Source organism: Hippocampus zosterae, chromosome 2, assembly GCF_025434085.1.
Source record: "Hippocampus zosterae strain Florida chromosome 2, ASM2543408v3, whole genome shotgun sequence".
Classification (NCBI taxonomy): Eukaryota; Metazoa; Chordata; class Actinopteri; order Syngnathiformes; family Syngnathidae; genus Hippocampus; species Hippocampus zosterae.
The window spans coordinates 28,840,076-28,854,551 of record NC_067452.1 but is presented as its reverse complement, the minus strand read 5'-3'; the positions used below and the strand labels follow the sequence as shown (position 1 = coordinate 28,854,551).

The 14,476-nt window shown below is 41.2% G+C and overlaps 1 protein-coding gene across 1 annotated transcript in view; it reads left to right on the top strand.

The window, feature by feature from the left end:
- Positions 1–2,988: 2,988 nt before the first annotated feature.
- The window catches only part of LOC127596654 (teashirt homolog 2), a 52,321-nt gene continuing 40,833 nt past the window's right edge, over positions 2,989–14,476 (top strand). Inside the window, exon 1 of the mRNA XM_052059412.1 lies at positions 2,989–3,632. Coding sequence (XP_051915372.1) covers positions 3,593–3,632 — 40 coding nt within the window. The 5' untranslated portion in view covers positions 2,989–3,592. The remainder of the gene's footprint in view (positions 3,633–14,476) is intronic.

Below are 14,476 nucleotides of genomic sequence, written 5' to 3'. Positions count from 1 at the left end.
CTCTGGGTACTCCGGTTTCCCCCCACCTTCCAAAAACATACATGGCAGGTTAATGGAGCACCCTAAATTGTCCCTAGGTGTTGGTGTGTGCGCCGATGGTTGTTCGTCTCTGCTTCCCCTGCGATTGGCTGGCAACCGGTTCAGGGTGTCCCGAAGATGGCTGGGATAGGCTCCAGCATGCCTCACGACCCTTGTGAGGAGCAGTGGATCAGAAAATGGATGGACGGATGGATGATCATAAATCTCTGGGTTTCCTTCATTTATAGTTTTAGGTAAGGTTATCTATCGTGCGTCGTTATCTCATCCGTTCCACTTAATGGAGAAGAAAATGTCCTACTATACGAGAAATCCAGTCCATAATTTCCTTGTAACTTTCCTTGCACTGTTCACTATGGTAGGAAAGAGAGGGGGGGGGGGGGAGAAAACCCAGGATAGAGAAAAAAAATCTAAAGAAAGTATTCTGTTTGCCTTCAATGCTGCTAGGCCCATGCAATTACAAGTTTGTCAATGACCGGTCGTCTGAAATGCACTGAGAAGCACCTGGCTGTTTACACGACGATCAACGGGGTTAAAGAATGAACTCAATTTATTAATTCACACCATGAAACAGGAGCTGAGCGCATTCACTGATGATTGTCATCAGTGGAAAGGACGAATAAAAATAACATGATTGGACTAATAATATCACTCCTCTGTCCATATTGAACGACATGAATCAGGACATGGCTTGAGAGAACAACAAGGCAAGTGAGATCTTCTGGAAATGTGAGCGCAAACTGGATTTCACAGAATAAATGTTCATTTTGGATGCAGAAAGTCAAGGAATCATATTAAACGCAATATGGATATGAAATATGAAACATTTCAGGTGCATCATATAAGAATGATATGAAACGTTTTATTGAGGAAAGTCGTGATTTAAAAGTGAAGAGAGCAAAGAGATAAATAGAAGACAAATGATCCAGCCTCAGATATTTCCAAGACTTCTTGAATATTACTTTTCTAATTCAATTTAAATGTTTTTTTTTTCACATACGCGCCAAAATGTAATCTCCGCGACTTCAGAAGTTTTTCGTGTTGTGTGAGCCAAAGTCATGTCAGTCGCCTCCATACAGGGAGTCACAAGACAGGAGTAGACCGATTTACCACCCTTGAAAAGAGACGGCATCATTTGATGCTTCCACCCATCAAGCAGTTGTTAATTCGATTTTGGTTCCATTTTTAACGCCTCAAAGGGGAACTTTCCTCAGTCATTTTTTTTTCTTTATTCAAAATGATGGGCTCGGCTTACTTTGTGAAAACACAGCGCACATATTTTTTTGCTTTCGGTTTTGCATGTGCTGTTACATTGCACACTTTTTTTTTGCGGTTAATTCTGTAAAAGGTGTCCACAAAGTCTGGGTACCTAGGAGATTGGAGTGGTCCTCCCGTTCACCAGACCTTTCGCCCCTTGACTTCTTTTTAAGGGGTTATGAAAAAAAAACCAAAAACAATAATGATAACCAATGATTTCCTGCTTTGTGTGGCCGATACTGATATCGATATAAATATTTTTTGTAAACTATAAATATATCTGTTGTTGCCGTTTAAAACAAGAAAAGATTTAAATCTCGCTTATGAATGTAGCGCGGTCAGAGAATGATTGAAAAAAGTGGGCAACGACAACATACAGACGCATCTTCTGCTATTCTCTGAACACTTGTCACTTGAGACAGCGAGGCCATGCGCAATCTCAAAAGCTCTGATTCATTTTGTTCCTAATAATAAAGTTCAGTTGTATCATCCCTACAATTGTTTTATATACTCTACTCACAAAAAAATTCAGGATATTTGGCTTTCGGGTGAAATGTCAGGATGAGCCTAAAATATATTCAAACCTTTTCTTGACCTTGAACCTTGAACTTAATGTGACCTTCTCTAATCTTTTGAAGGCATATGTCCAACCGTTACATGTTTCAGTACTTTTTGCACAAATTGCTGTTCCCTATCAAGGATCTTAATGGCAAAATTCACAACAGTTTTTTGACCCTTCAATTGACCAATCAATGTCATAGCTCAATTCGAGCTGGTGTTTAAAGAGTCATCCTCATCATGCTGTTCACATTTTGACATCATAAGACCAAGACGACACCTAACAATCGATCAACAGTACTTTGCCATCATGACGCTTCCAACAGGACATTCTCAGACGGAATTGGCCACTGACCTTAGTGCAGGGGTGTCAAAGTCAGGTTCTGGCTGGCCGCTGTCCTGCATGTTTCCCAAGTCTCCCTGTTGCAACACACCTGATTCAAATGAACAGGTTCAATGCCAGGCTTCCGCAGAACTTGCTGATGATCTGATCAATGTGCCTTAGAGTGTCACATTGCGTCATCAGCACGTTGAAACATTGATGCCGAGAGACTGGAAGCGTCACAGAAAGATGTAGAAGTCATTTGGACACATCCCATGCTGATGACCGCTACATTGTGAACCATGCCCTTAGAAACCGGATGATGAATGCCATTCAACTCCACTGAGGGCGTTCGGAGGCAACCACGACAGACCATTCGAAATCATTGACATCAGCCTGGTCTTTGTTTAAAAAAAAATTTTGGAGGGGGGGTGAGGGGGCAGGTCTAGCCCTGACTGAGGGATTATATATATATATATAATATGATAATATATATATATATATATGTATTATAGTATAACATGCATAGTTACACACACACACACACACACACACACACACACACACACATGTATCTCTCTCATTTCTCTCTCTCTCTCTATCTATCTATCTCTCTCTCTCTATATATATATATATGTATATATAGTGCATAAAAAAGTTAGTTAGGTTCAAAATCAGTTTTGATTAAACGATTCCATGAAAGTCATCGGAATGGCAGGAAGCGGCGTGCAGCCTCTGTTCCTTTAATAAACTGCTGCTTATCTGTTCTCACAAATGTCTCGCTGCCATCATCATCGTTGTCGTCGTCAGGTCCGGCCCGGTGGAAGGAGGGAAACCGACAGGGAGGGAGGGAGGAGTTTTCAATGTTCAGTTTCTCGCGTGGATCTCTGCGCGCCGACATCGCCTCTCTCTGCTCTGCTCGTCCCACCCGACAGCCAACAGTGCACGCGAGCGGTGCCAAACCCATTTTTTTGAATGCTTCTCCGTTTGATTTTCTTGAGCCGCACCACGCGTTGTGAGTCCACGGAGGGGGAAGTGGAAGCGCGCACACACGCGGCGAGCGGCGATCTGATGGACACGAGGAGGGGGGCGCTCCGTCCCGCATAGAAGACGGAAGAAGCCCTGATTTGTTTTGGTTTTTCAAATATATACAGCATATTTAAATTTTTAATATAGATATTTTATGTTTTGTTTTTTTTCTTTTTACTCATTTTTGTTTTGATCTGCTTCGCGACACAAAGCGAACTGGATTCTCCCCGGCAGCCAGATTGAGAGCCACGAGCGACGTAAAGAAAATCAAAACGACCCAAAAAACCTCGTACTCCACGCGCGCGTGCACACTCTCATGCGCGCACGAGCGTGGCCCCGCATTGTGGTTGCACCTGGGCACGCGCGCGCGAACGGCCAACCCGCGTCACCATGCCACGCAGGAAGCAGCAGGCGCCTCGACGGGCTGCGGGTAAGAAGACGCCTCTTTCACTGTCTTTTTTTTTTTTTAATTACAAACATTGTTCGGTTTGTTTTGCCCTTGTTGCCATGGTCACCGGTTCACCTTTACGCCTCCTTCCACCAGCCCTCCGTTGCTACCTCCCAACAAACTTTTTTGGCTTGGTTTCATGCAGGACCTTCTTATACATATGAAATGCAGTGTACAATATGTATATATTGTACACTGCATTTAGTAAAGCATTTTTAATGTACTGAAATAAGTTTTTAAAAAGTAAGATAGTTGGCCACTTTATTAGGTACACCTGCCCAACATCCGCCTATGTTCTGTGGAGCGCATGCTCTCAATGGAATTGGAGTTTTTGACAGCTTTTCAAAGAGCTGTTCCTAATAAGATGGTTTTGGATGGAAGCGTGATGATAATTCCCTGACTGACCAAAAAGGGGAATGATGCACTTTATTTTGTTAATATTATTAATTTGGTGGCAGGCAATAATCTACAAACGATGTCATTCCCTGTAGAATTCTTTCTGTAGGATTTAAAAAAAAAGGTACATAGATCTCAAATAGTTAGCTCCATATTACCTTGTTGTGTCAAACGACTTCATAAAGAGCAATCATTTTGCACAGCAGATATGTTAAATTAATGGTTTTGTTGGGATAATTTCATATATATTTTATTCATCTCAGATAAACCCAGGTGTCAACCAAAATTGTATTATTATTTTATAAGACTGAAACAACAGCACCTCCACAGGCACATTCAATTAGTTATTGTAAACTTAAAACGGGTATAGCTATGTGGCAAATTTCTATCTATCTGTATCATTAAGGCAAAAAACAAAAACAAAAAACGATCCCAATCCGTACCCTTCCAAGGATCCACGCGTCCCGCATGCCTCAATGTGAACTAGTAGAAAAAAAAAGAAGTCATGCCTTCCTTGGCTGCAAGTTGTTGCGTGGGGTGGCTGTATCCTGCTTGTGAACTCTCTGTGAACTCTTCATCATCTTACGAACATAGACACATTTTTTGCTGGTGGTGGCTGGCTGTAATATATATTTGTCTTAACAATCCTTTTAGTCTTTCGGTTTGCTAAGCGTGTTCCCTAAAGGGTACCACAATCGGCGACCCTTAGGTTGTCTTTTCGGAGGATGCCTTTTTTTGTGGTTTTTTTTTTTTTCTCTTTCTCGCGTGTGAAGTTATCAGTCTTTATTATGGCTGCGGATGCTGCAAGCAGATGGCGATTGTTTCTCCGCCAATAATAGAAGCGCTTTTCTACGTGAGGAAGATACTAAGATCTCAAATGCACACAACACATAAACATACCCCCCCCCCCCACATACGAGTGACCAAACATCCTCTTTTCCCCAGATGATTTTTTCTCACCCTACAAAATCAGAATAAATTTCCCTATTGTTATTTTTTTCCCCCTTTATCTCACATTGGTTGTTCTTCAAAATGCATCTGAGATCCAATCAGTGATCTTCTATTCATTTGTACTCCTCGGTCATGGGTTAGACCAGGGGTCCCCAAACTTTTTTCCTGTGAGGGCCACATAACTTTTCCCTTCTCTGATGGGGGGCCGGTGTCAGTTTGTAACATCAACGTAGGGGAATTTAAAAAATTTATTGTTTCCCAGAAAGCCACACATAACCAAATAACTTTTTCCAGGTTCTTTACAGAAAAAAAGTCAGGAAACAAATAATAACGCTATTAATGAAATAAATAACCCTCTCTGAGTTCTTCACAGAAAAAACAGGAAATAAATAATAACTAAACAACTCTCTCTTTATCGCCCCTTGACATCCACAAAAAGAGTTCTGCCATCTACGAGAACGCCACTTATCTTGTCTTGTTTACGTCTGCTACCGTCTTGTTCATGTGTTCTACTAATTGATCTGAGACACGACTAAACACTGAAACATTCTATGGTGTGTAAATAACTTTGTGACCTTGATTTTAACCCTATTTGCGTCATGGGTCATTTTGGCCAGAAGACCACCTTTGTACTTTTTTTTGTACAGCTTCCATGGAAATGTGAATAAAAACAACATTTAAATTTTTCTGCAGTTGGGGAAAATCGAGGAAAAGTCATAAAATTTCAAGTTAAAAAATTATCATTTAGGGGGTTTTTGAGGCGTTTTTAACACAGTGACGGGTCATTTTGACCCGAGGACAACAGGAGGGTTAGAGGGCCGGGTCAAATGTGCGCACGGGCCGTATCCGGCCCCTTGGCCGTAGTTTGGGGACCCCTGGGTTAGACAGTCATGTCAACCATTATAGCAGCAGCAGTGATTGGTGTTGTGTCAATCATTACTGTTGTAACTTCATCTGCAGCAGAAGTGTGACGACAACAGCACTTGGGCAAACTTCTTTTGTCACTGCAGCTGTGTATTTAGTGAGATGTTGTATTATAGATTGTTAAATAAGTTACATAAGTTTGAGGGTATAGCCCTGTAAAGGCAGATAAGTATGTAAAAAAAAGTGTCCTCCACTTTTAGAATTGAAATTCTCATTGATCATAATTTTGACCTCTAGGACAAAAACATACCATGTACATATACATACACACACACACACACAAACACACAAATGTGCGGTGGCCATCAGGAATTTCGGGAAGTATGTTAATTTTCCCAAAGGGCTGTTTTTGTTTTCCGGGCCAGTTTAGGGCATAGCGGCCGGCCAACCACTCCCCCTACCCCCCACCCTCTGACGATCATTTTTCAACACATGACTGCCGCAACCCTTTGTATATATTTCGACACATGACGTCCTGTCGACAAACAACTTTTCAATGCATGATGGCTACACTATCCCCCCACCCCCACCATTCGGCAAATAGTTTTTTCCCCCAACACATACCTGAATATCTATCTATTCCTTTTTCATTAGGTGAATAAGAACAAAGGTTCAAATAAAAGCAGAGGTGTTGGTATTATTGTTATTTCTTTTGGCTTGTCTAAAAGGCAATGCATTTAATCACCCCCAAAACACACGCACGCAGTCACGTACGCGCGCGTGCACATGCACAGGCACCAAATTCATGAGGCATCCTATTTTTGGTTGGCAAAATATGGTCACCCTGCTCAACACGCGGAATAATTTTCCCACATTTCAACCTCCAAAGTGGCCCTTGCCTTTATTATTTGGAAGCGGGTTGGGGGAACTTTTCAGACGGTGCCTAAGTGATCCCTTTACACGCTCCCTAAATGTGTCGGGCCTTTGCGAGCGTACAAATAAGCCCTCCAGAAGAGTTTCTTCATTGTTGAGGTAATTGTCTCCTGGCTGACAGGCACATTCATCAGTGGCTTAATGGTCAATCAAAAGTTGGCAGGCAGAGTGTTTTCATTCTTTCCTATCCACTACATTAGGAATACTTCATCAAAATGTCGGCCCGCTAATGGCTGTGAAGAGTTCATGACTGACTGATCCCTTGTCTGCGAGCCCCCTCTTCCCCAAACCCCTCTTCTTGAAAATTAACAGCCCTGCGCTTGTGAGATGCGGGCCGGCAGATAAACAAATTGTGCATTAATATTTCATCGTCGAGACCTGCGACGGCGCCGTGACGCGGTGGAATATTCCTAGCCCTCGTTGTCATTTTTCTCCTTTTTCCGCGCCCCTCCTCCTCATCCTCTTCCTAGTCTTCTTGAAGGCTCTTTGCAGCTGTAACTCATTTCACTTGATGACTTTACTGAGGTTACAGAGAGTGACGACAAATTGATTACCTGGCAGAGCAAGAATGGAGCGAGCGGAGACGGCGGCTGACAGTCATGTTATAATAATATGTTTAATGATGTGTGCAGCGGGAACAAGGAGAAAGGAGGATGGAAAGAAGTGCACACAAGATGCAAAGGAATATATTTTTAAATGTGTTCATTGTTGATGTAGGGCCCCCGAAAGATGCAATGTCCTTCTTGTTGGAGAAGTCAGGATGCTCCTCTGGGAATTGTAGCATTTATTAATAGGTGCATAAGGAAATGTCAGATCTTAAGTACACCCACCGCAGACTACATTAAGTAAACCTGCACAAACTAATGAGATCCAATACAAGAGGAGTATTCCAAATCCCAACGCTAGAATCGCACGCAGTCGACAACAGACCTGCCCCAAGGCCGAACAAATTTAAAATAAAATGTCACAAGTATTCAAAATCTAAAACAAAGCAAACAATTATTAGGTAGGCTATTCTACTGTATATTTTATATTTTGGAGGTCAGCCCTGATAGGACAAGCCATGAGTCACAACAAAAATGTCTTGTGTGTGTGTGTGCGTGCGTGTGTGTGTGCGTGCGCGCGCGTGTGTGTGTGCGTGTGCGTGTGTGTGTGTGTGAGTGTGTCTTTGTTGCACTCAAAGAACAACAATTATTTTAGTAGCAGGTCTTTAGAAAAGTATTACTGTCAGTGATTATATTACAAAAACAATAAAATGTAATGTAGACAATTAAAACGGTACGCGCATTATGATAATTCAATAGCCATTGTGGTACTCATTTCTGTGAGTGCACCTTTATCATCAGCGGGTAATATTGCGCACAAATACGACATGAAAATGAGAAGATAAAACACCAGAAGAAAACTGTGGCAAGTTAGCAACTCAGCTGCTTAATGTTCGTTTTTCGCAAATGTCAGTCTTACGATATGCTCTGTCTGCATGTGTTGCTACCGTTTGTGTTCAAATACACATTTGTAAAGGTTTATAAGTAGCACACCCTCAATGTTCGTTTCACGAGGACAGACATCTATAGAAGTTTACATTGTGTGTTAGCATTAAGCTAGCAGACTTTTCTAGACCATAGTTAACGTGGTTTTACTGTAAATGTCAACTGGGAAGAGCTTTGTGTCTAAATTCCTTTATGGGATGAATAAATCTGTCTATCCATCTACAGTACTAGCATAGTTTTTGTGGGGTTCACTCGGTTTTCCTGAATGTGTGAGGAGCATGCTTTTAGACCTGCAACATATGTGAAGTGTGTTGACATCGGCAACATTTGATCATGTGGTTTGGTGAGCTCAATTTCTTTTTCAAAATTGCGGGTGAGCGATCCATTGGATCTATGTTTGAAATAGAAAGATAAATGCGTTTGTAGAATCTGAGGGAAATGTTTTAACAGGATGGAATGAATGTTTAAAAACCGTACAGGTCTTCGCTGAAGAACCAAAATGGATTTAATAGCATTTCGAGAAAGCTCCTCAAGTGCAATGAATCTTCATCAATATGAGAGGTTATCGGCCACATGTTGTGTTTTTATTCCGTTTAAAGGCGCCGTAATAGCGCAAGGTTCACGTTTTGAGTGAAAGGAGCCATATGTTACTGCGCGACCCGTGGGAGGATCCCTCTTGCTGTTGTTGTTTTTAATTTTTACAATAGCGCCGTGCCTGTAACCCAATTTGCTGTTAACAAGATGAATTGGAGAGCAGACAAAGGCATTAAGTGTTGCAGCGCCAGCTCGTGACTGACAGCAGCTTGTGGGAATGGCCTTGCACAAATTCCTCCTAAGTGGTATGCTCAGAAAACATCCGAGCATCAAGGCAGATGTTGTTGATCTACTTGAGGTGGGAAAATCTAGTCCAGTTTGAAAGAGCGACCAATGAAATTTGTACTTTTGTTATTGAGGAGTAGGACACCTTCCCTTGAACTATCTTCATGCTTTATTTGTTCAAAATATATATTTTGGGAAATGTTTTGAGTCTAAAAAGATGACAAAAGTTACTCAGTAGAACACAGAGCTCCACCAAGACCAAATTGGGGCACCGTATTATTGCACATCATTGTAGCTGCTCATTTTTCACTGTTTGGGATGAAATTCAACAATTACTCAGTAACAAATGAAGGGGCATGTCGAAAATCCCCACAATGTAAAGACGTGTCTGCAGCTCAGTATTTGATGCATTCTAATTTGGCCCAGTTTCCAACTCTCCAAAAGTTTGGTCGAAATTAATTAATTGTGTAATCATGCCAAGAAAAAAAAAACACAGTGGTGAATTCACAACCTTTTCCCACTTTTATCTGTTCCACACTGCACCACATTTTGGCACCTTTACCTTGGACGATCAAATACGGTGCTACGGTACCTAAAGCTCAAGTGTTGATTATTGAGCATAGAATGCTCACCCCGAGAAAGGTGGGGAAGGGGAGAAAAAAAAAAACCCAGAACGTAAAAGTCGAAAAGTTGTGTAACTTTATTTTGACGGTAATGTGCGGAAACTTGAGAATGTTTTGAGGGGCCAAACTTTGGCTCGAGGTTCAGGAAGTTGCAAAGTGATGCAGTCATTAGCGGGCATTACATCTCTCTGTGTTTCTGCGCGACGAGGTTGACGTCAACAAATGTTTTGATCAAATGCAGTCTCCCCCAGCGCGGCGCACTGTGGTGCAGCGTTTGCAATTTTAGGCTACCCTCTCCCCCGTCGAGCTTCCTCTAAAAACTTCCTCTTCATCAGCAACTTTTTACTCGAAAATGAGGAGAAATATCAAATCGGGTGTTCTGGTGGCAGGTGCTGCTCGCGGTGCAGGCTAGCCGTTCTTGCCGTGGGTACACATGTGAATGGAGTTGTGTTTTGTGCGTGACAAGGGAGCGAGTCTCCTGTGCACGAAAAGATGTTTACATCACATCTGAGTAGACAGACACATTGTTTGCATTTGTACGTGGACACAGATACTAATATCGTGTCTAAGTGAATACACAAACAGATTTTTAACTTTGGCGTGTACATGTAAATGGTGATGTTACGTGACCGGACAGAACAGAATCTACAGAGTGAGTGTATGTATGTGAATGTACACACGTGTTTTCATATACATTACTTCCCTCTTGAGACGTGTGCCAGTTTCCAGGCAAACTTTGTTTTTGATATGCACAAAATCTTGTGGCGGTGTGGATTTTTGATTCAGTCTGACAGCAAGTGGAAGACTGGAATGTGAGTTTCGTGCAAGATGGCTAATCCGACGCGTCGTCCTCATGTGGAGGATACGGTAGCGGCGTTGGGCCTGCTATCGATTACCCACTGCTGCTGAGGTTGTGTGTTTTATGTTCTTTGCGCTGAAATGCTTACTTCCTCACGTGTTACTTTTACGATGAACATTCCTGCCCGAGTTCTCGTCTTTGTAATTTATGCCCGCGGCCCCACGTCATCTCCATTTTTTTTTTTCCATGCGTAGAGATTTAGGCGTTCATCTTGTACTTGTTGACCTACATGTGTAGTGTCGGGAGGAGGTGGGGAAGGGGTGGGGGGTGGGGGGTTGCTGCCATATGGAGGCCTTAAAACAAATCATAAACAGATTAGATTCACCTGAGCAGCGGTGTACCTAACACTGAATGAGAGCAAATGATGTTCTGCTTTTATTCAGCAGGCCCTGTTAAATAACATGATTTTTTTTAAAAAGTACATTTGTCTCATCTAAGAGGAAATACAGCCTTTTCAATGTGCGGACAATTGATTGAATTAGGCTCATGCTCCAAAAATGAAAGGGGAGGAGGGCAGAAAAAAACCCGGAAAACATTCATCTTAAGTTATCTGATTTGCTTCTTATCAATCTCGTAATGAGCCGCAATTAAGATGAATTATGTAAATTAACCCTCGGCTGCTCGTGACTGCAGGAGCGATGACAACATTGTGGCTAATGCTAATGGGGTGATCAGTGATAATTGCAAAGGAAAATCATCGTCACAACCTCAGGGTGGGTCAATTGTGAGGGCATTTATATTCAGGTGATGTCAAAAATGCCTTCTTTTATTGGGCACAGTTAACTAGCTTAGGCTGCAGTCGAAAAATGAAAATAAACAGGAAAAAAACAAACTTTGGTACAGAACTTATTGTTTTAAATTCTGCTCACTTTTTGTCTTTGTTTTCAATGTCAGAGTGATTGTGAAAGGGATTCGTTGGCTCTGTTGTCTTCTTGGGATTAAGATTTAATTGAAAAAGCCATTCATAATATGTTGTACAGAACTGCCTTCCTCTGTTATAAAACTGCGCATCAAATACAATAATGGGTCGCTAATCGAGCCATCAACAAAATGTCGAATGTAAACATCACATCACACTTTCATTTACATTACAGATGTAATGACGTATCAAGGAACCAAATTTGGTTTCTTGTTTTGATGTGACTGGGTGCGATTGAACTATGAAGTCATGGTTTCATCCAACCGATTGGCTAAAAACAAACCTGATAATGCGAATACTGAAAAACATTAATGAAATACAATTCTAAATTATTATCTTGAAATTTTTTTAAATTGAATATTGAATCGTATATTATTATATTTTCTTCTTCCACTTCTTCCTTTCATAACCTTGCTGCTGTGAAGTAAAATTTCTCCATTGTGAGACTAATAAAGCTTTTCTTATCTTATAAATGAAGTTAAAAACAAAAAAAAAGTAAATCATTTAGTTTTGAGTGTTTGCTCAAAATGTTTCTGTAGGAACCGCAAAATGCTGCATTTAGGCTTTTTCAACGTGTTAATAAAATATAAAAATATTCCATCCATTTTCTTGACTGCTTGCTGAATTATCTTGTTAACTATGTTGACAACATACCAAAAAACAGCTTCAAGGTCAAACTGCCTTGTAATGCTGTTGAAGTGTGAAAATTGGAATTTCTATGTTATTTTTGAGTCCTTTATGAGGACTAACAATGTCAGCGTGCCCTCTGATCGAGGGATACGATTGGTTGTTTGTGAGCCAATCAGTGTGCAATTGAAAACGCATCTCTCCAACATTCTGTTAAGGTGCATTAAGCGATAGATGTTTTCATAAATCATCGACGACCAATTAGCCTAAAACGTAAAGCTTGCATGAATACTTGGGCGTACTTGGGCTTCGGGCTGGGAAGGATGCTCAGCTCACATCTCCGCGGGAACGAAGAGCATGCGAGCGGAAGACGTGCTGCGGACCACGTTCCTGCGGCACTGTATGAAGTGCTGAACTTTGCACCTTTGGAAACTTCGTTTAGCGCCAGGCTGATGGCGCTCCGACAGCTTTATGTGCCCCGTGTTTTATGAGTTGTCACGCGGTGCAATTACACACGACCTAATTTGATGAATCAAGTCGATGCTCGGCCGCCGTCGTTAACCTTGCTGGACCGCCATTTTCCAACTCCCTGTGGGGGTCAAACAGAGGTCTCGTGCATCGCTGATGAGATTTGGTCACTCGCCATTGTTGGCTTCTTTTAAATGCAGTTGGGGGGGGGGGGTAAAAAAAAAGAGGAAATGAATTATGGCAGGGACGTTCAAAATTATTATTTAGTTTCTCTGTTCGTGAAACAGTTTATCTCGCGTCATGTGCAAATTGAAGTACCGGTAGTACTAGCATGCCTCGATTTTGGGTTTTTTTTGTAAGTGGTTCGTAATAATTACCGGTTTGTTATTGCTCATTCATTCCCTTGGTACAATTTGTAATTTGGATTCATCCACTCTGTTATTTATTCATCTTCATCAACTGTTATATTGTCTCTCATGTATGATGGCCGTGTAATATGATCCACATCTCTCTGTTGTTACCTGGTGACAACTCGGTTGTGTAAGAATGATAAGTGAAAGCATTTGCCTGTCAATTGAAGCATCTGCAGTCGTTCTCACCACTCGTATTTGACTGTAGGTGAAAAATGATGATAGGCATGATAGTACAAACTTTCTTGTCTTCGTGATGTATATCATCATATTGCCGGGGTCTACTTGCCATTTGTCATGTATTTAAAAAGAAGTAGGGCTCCCAGCAATGTGCAGACTTCCACTGATGCCAACATGTGAACTGAACCGTCCAAAAAATTTGAGAAAAAAAAATCTGTTTATTTTTTTTTTTACAGTTATTAAAAAAAAATCTGAAACATCATAGGTTTGAATTACAATACATGGTCAAATCGGTATTGCCAAAACCTTTATCGGTCAAATGTAATAAATAAATTAATAAATTCATTAATTAAAAAACATCTCAACAACATGTTGTGCTAGAAAAAAAAAAGCAACGCCATTTTTTTAAATCAGCACCAAAAATACGTTTAGGACACATAAAGCAATCTCTGATGAGAATTTACCAGGATAATCCCCTCGTTTGGCCGCCTCTTCTACAGTATATAATTACTTTAAATGGTACAATTTTATTTGCACACTGAATACGCCCTGCCGCTACTGTATGAAAAAATAAACAAGCAAAGTTATTCTTTTGTCATTGATGTGGTCCAATTTACGCTCGCCAACTCTCGTGGACCCCTCCAGCTCTGGGCCCAAGACAACAAAAAAAAGCAAAGTTGTCCTTTTATTATTAGTTATTATAGACCGTCAAGGAATAGACAGAGTATTTGTAATCTCCTGATTATAGGACAGCAGAGCATCCAAATGAAGCCATGATTGGAGTCTAAAATGTCGACATATTGTCACGTTAAACTCACTGTGCCTGAAGGTCTTTTGTGTTTGGCGGTCACCTGCCCGCCTGTGTCTTCACAACGTGCTGAGCGAGTCGTTTGAAAAGACTTAATTGATACTCATTAAACAGCGGTGACAGCTTCAGTGTCCGTGATGGATGTGGAATAATTGTGTTGTGTTCACAACTTGATGAAGAGAAGCAACAACAGTGGCTGACGAGTGTGTCGGCCCGCTGCACCCGCGGGACATCCTGAAATATAGTAACGCCTCGGGAGTCGAACCTTTAATTCAAAACGAGTGAAATTTCACGGGCTCGTGATGTTGTCAAAAAAAGAGCGCGTAGTGGATGAATAATTACTTTTGACTCTTGTACAGGCAGTTAAGAATGTAAAAATGTAGAATTAAAAATATATTTAAAAGGTGACCTTACATTTAAATTCTTTGCAATTGTAAAATTAGTCTAACTGGTCAACTGGCACCCTAGAATGATTTGTC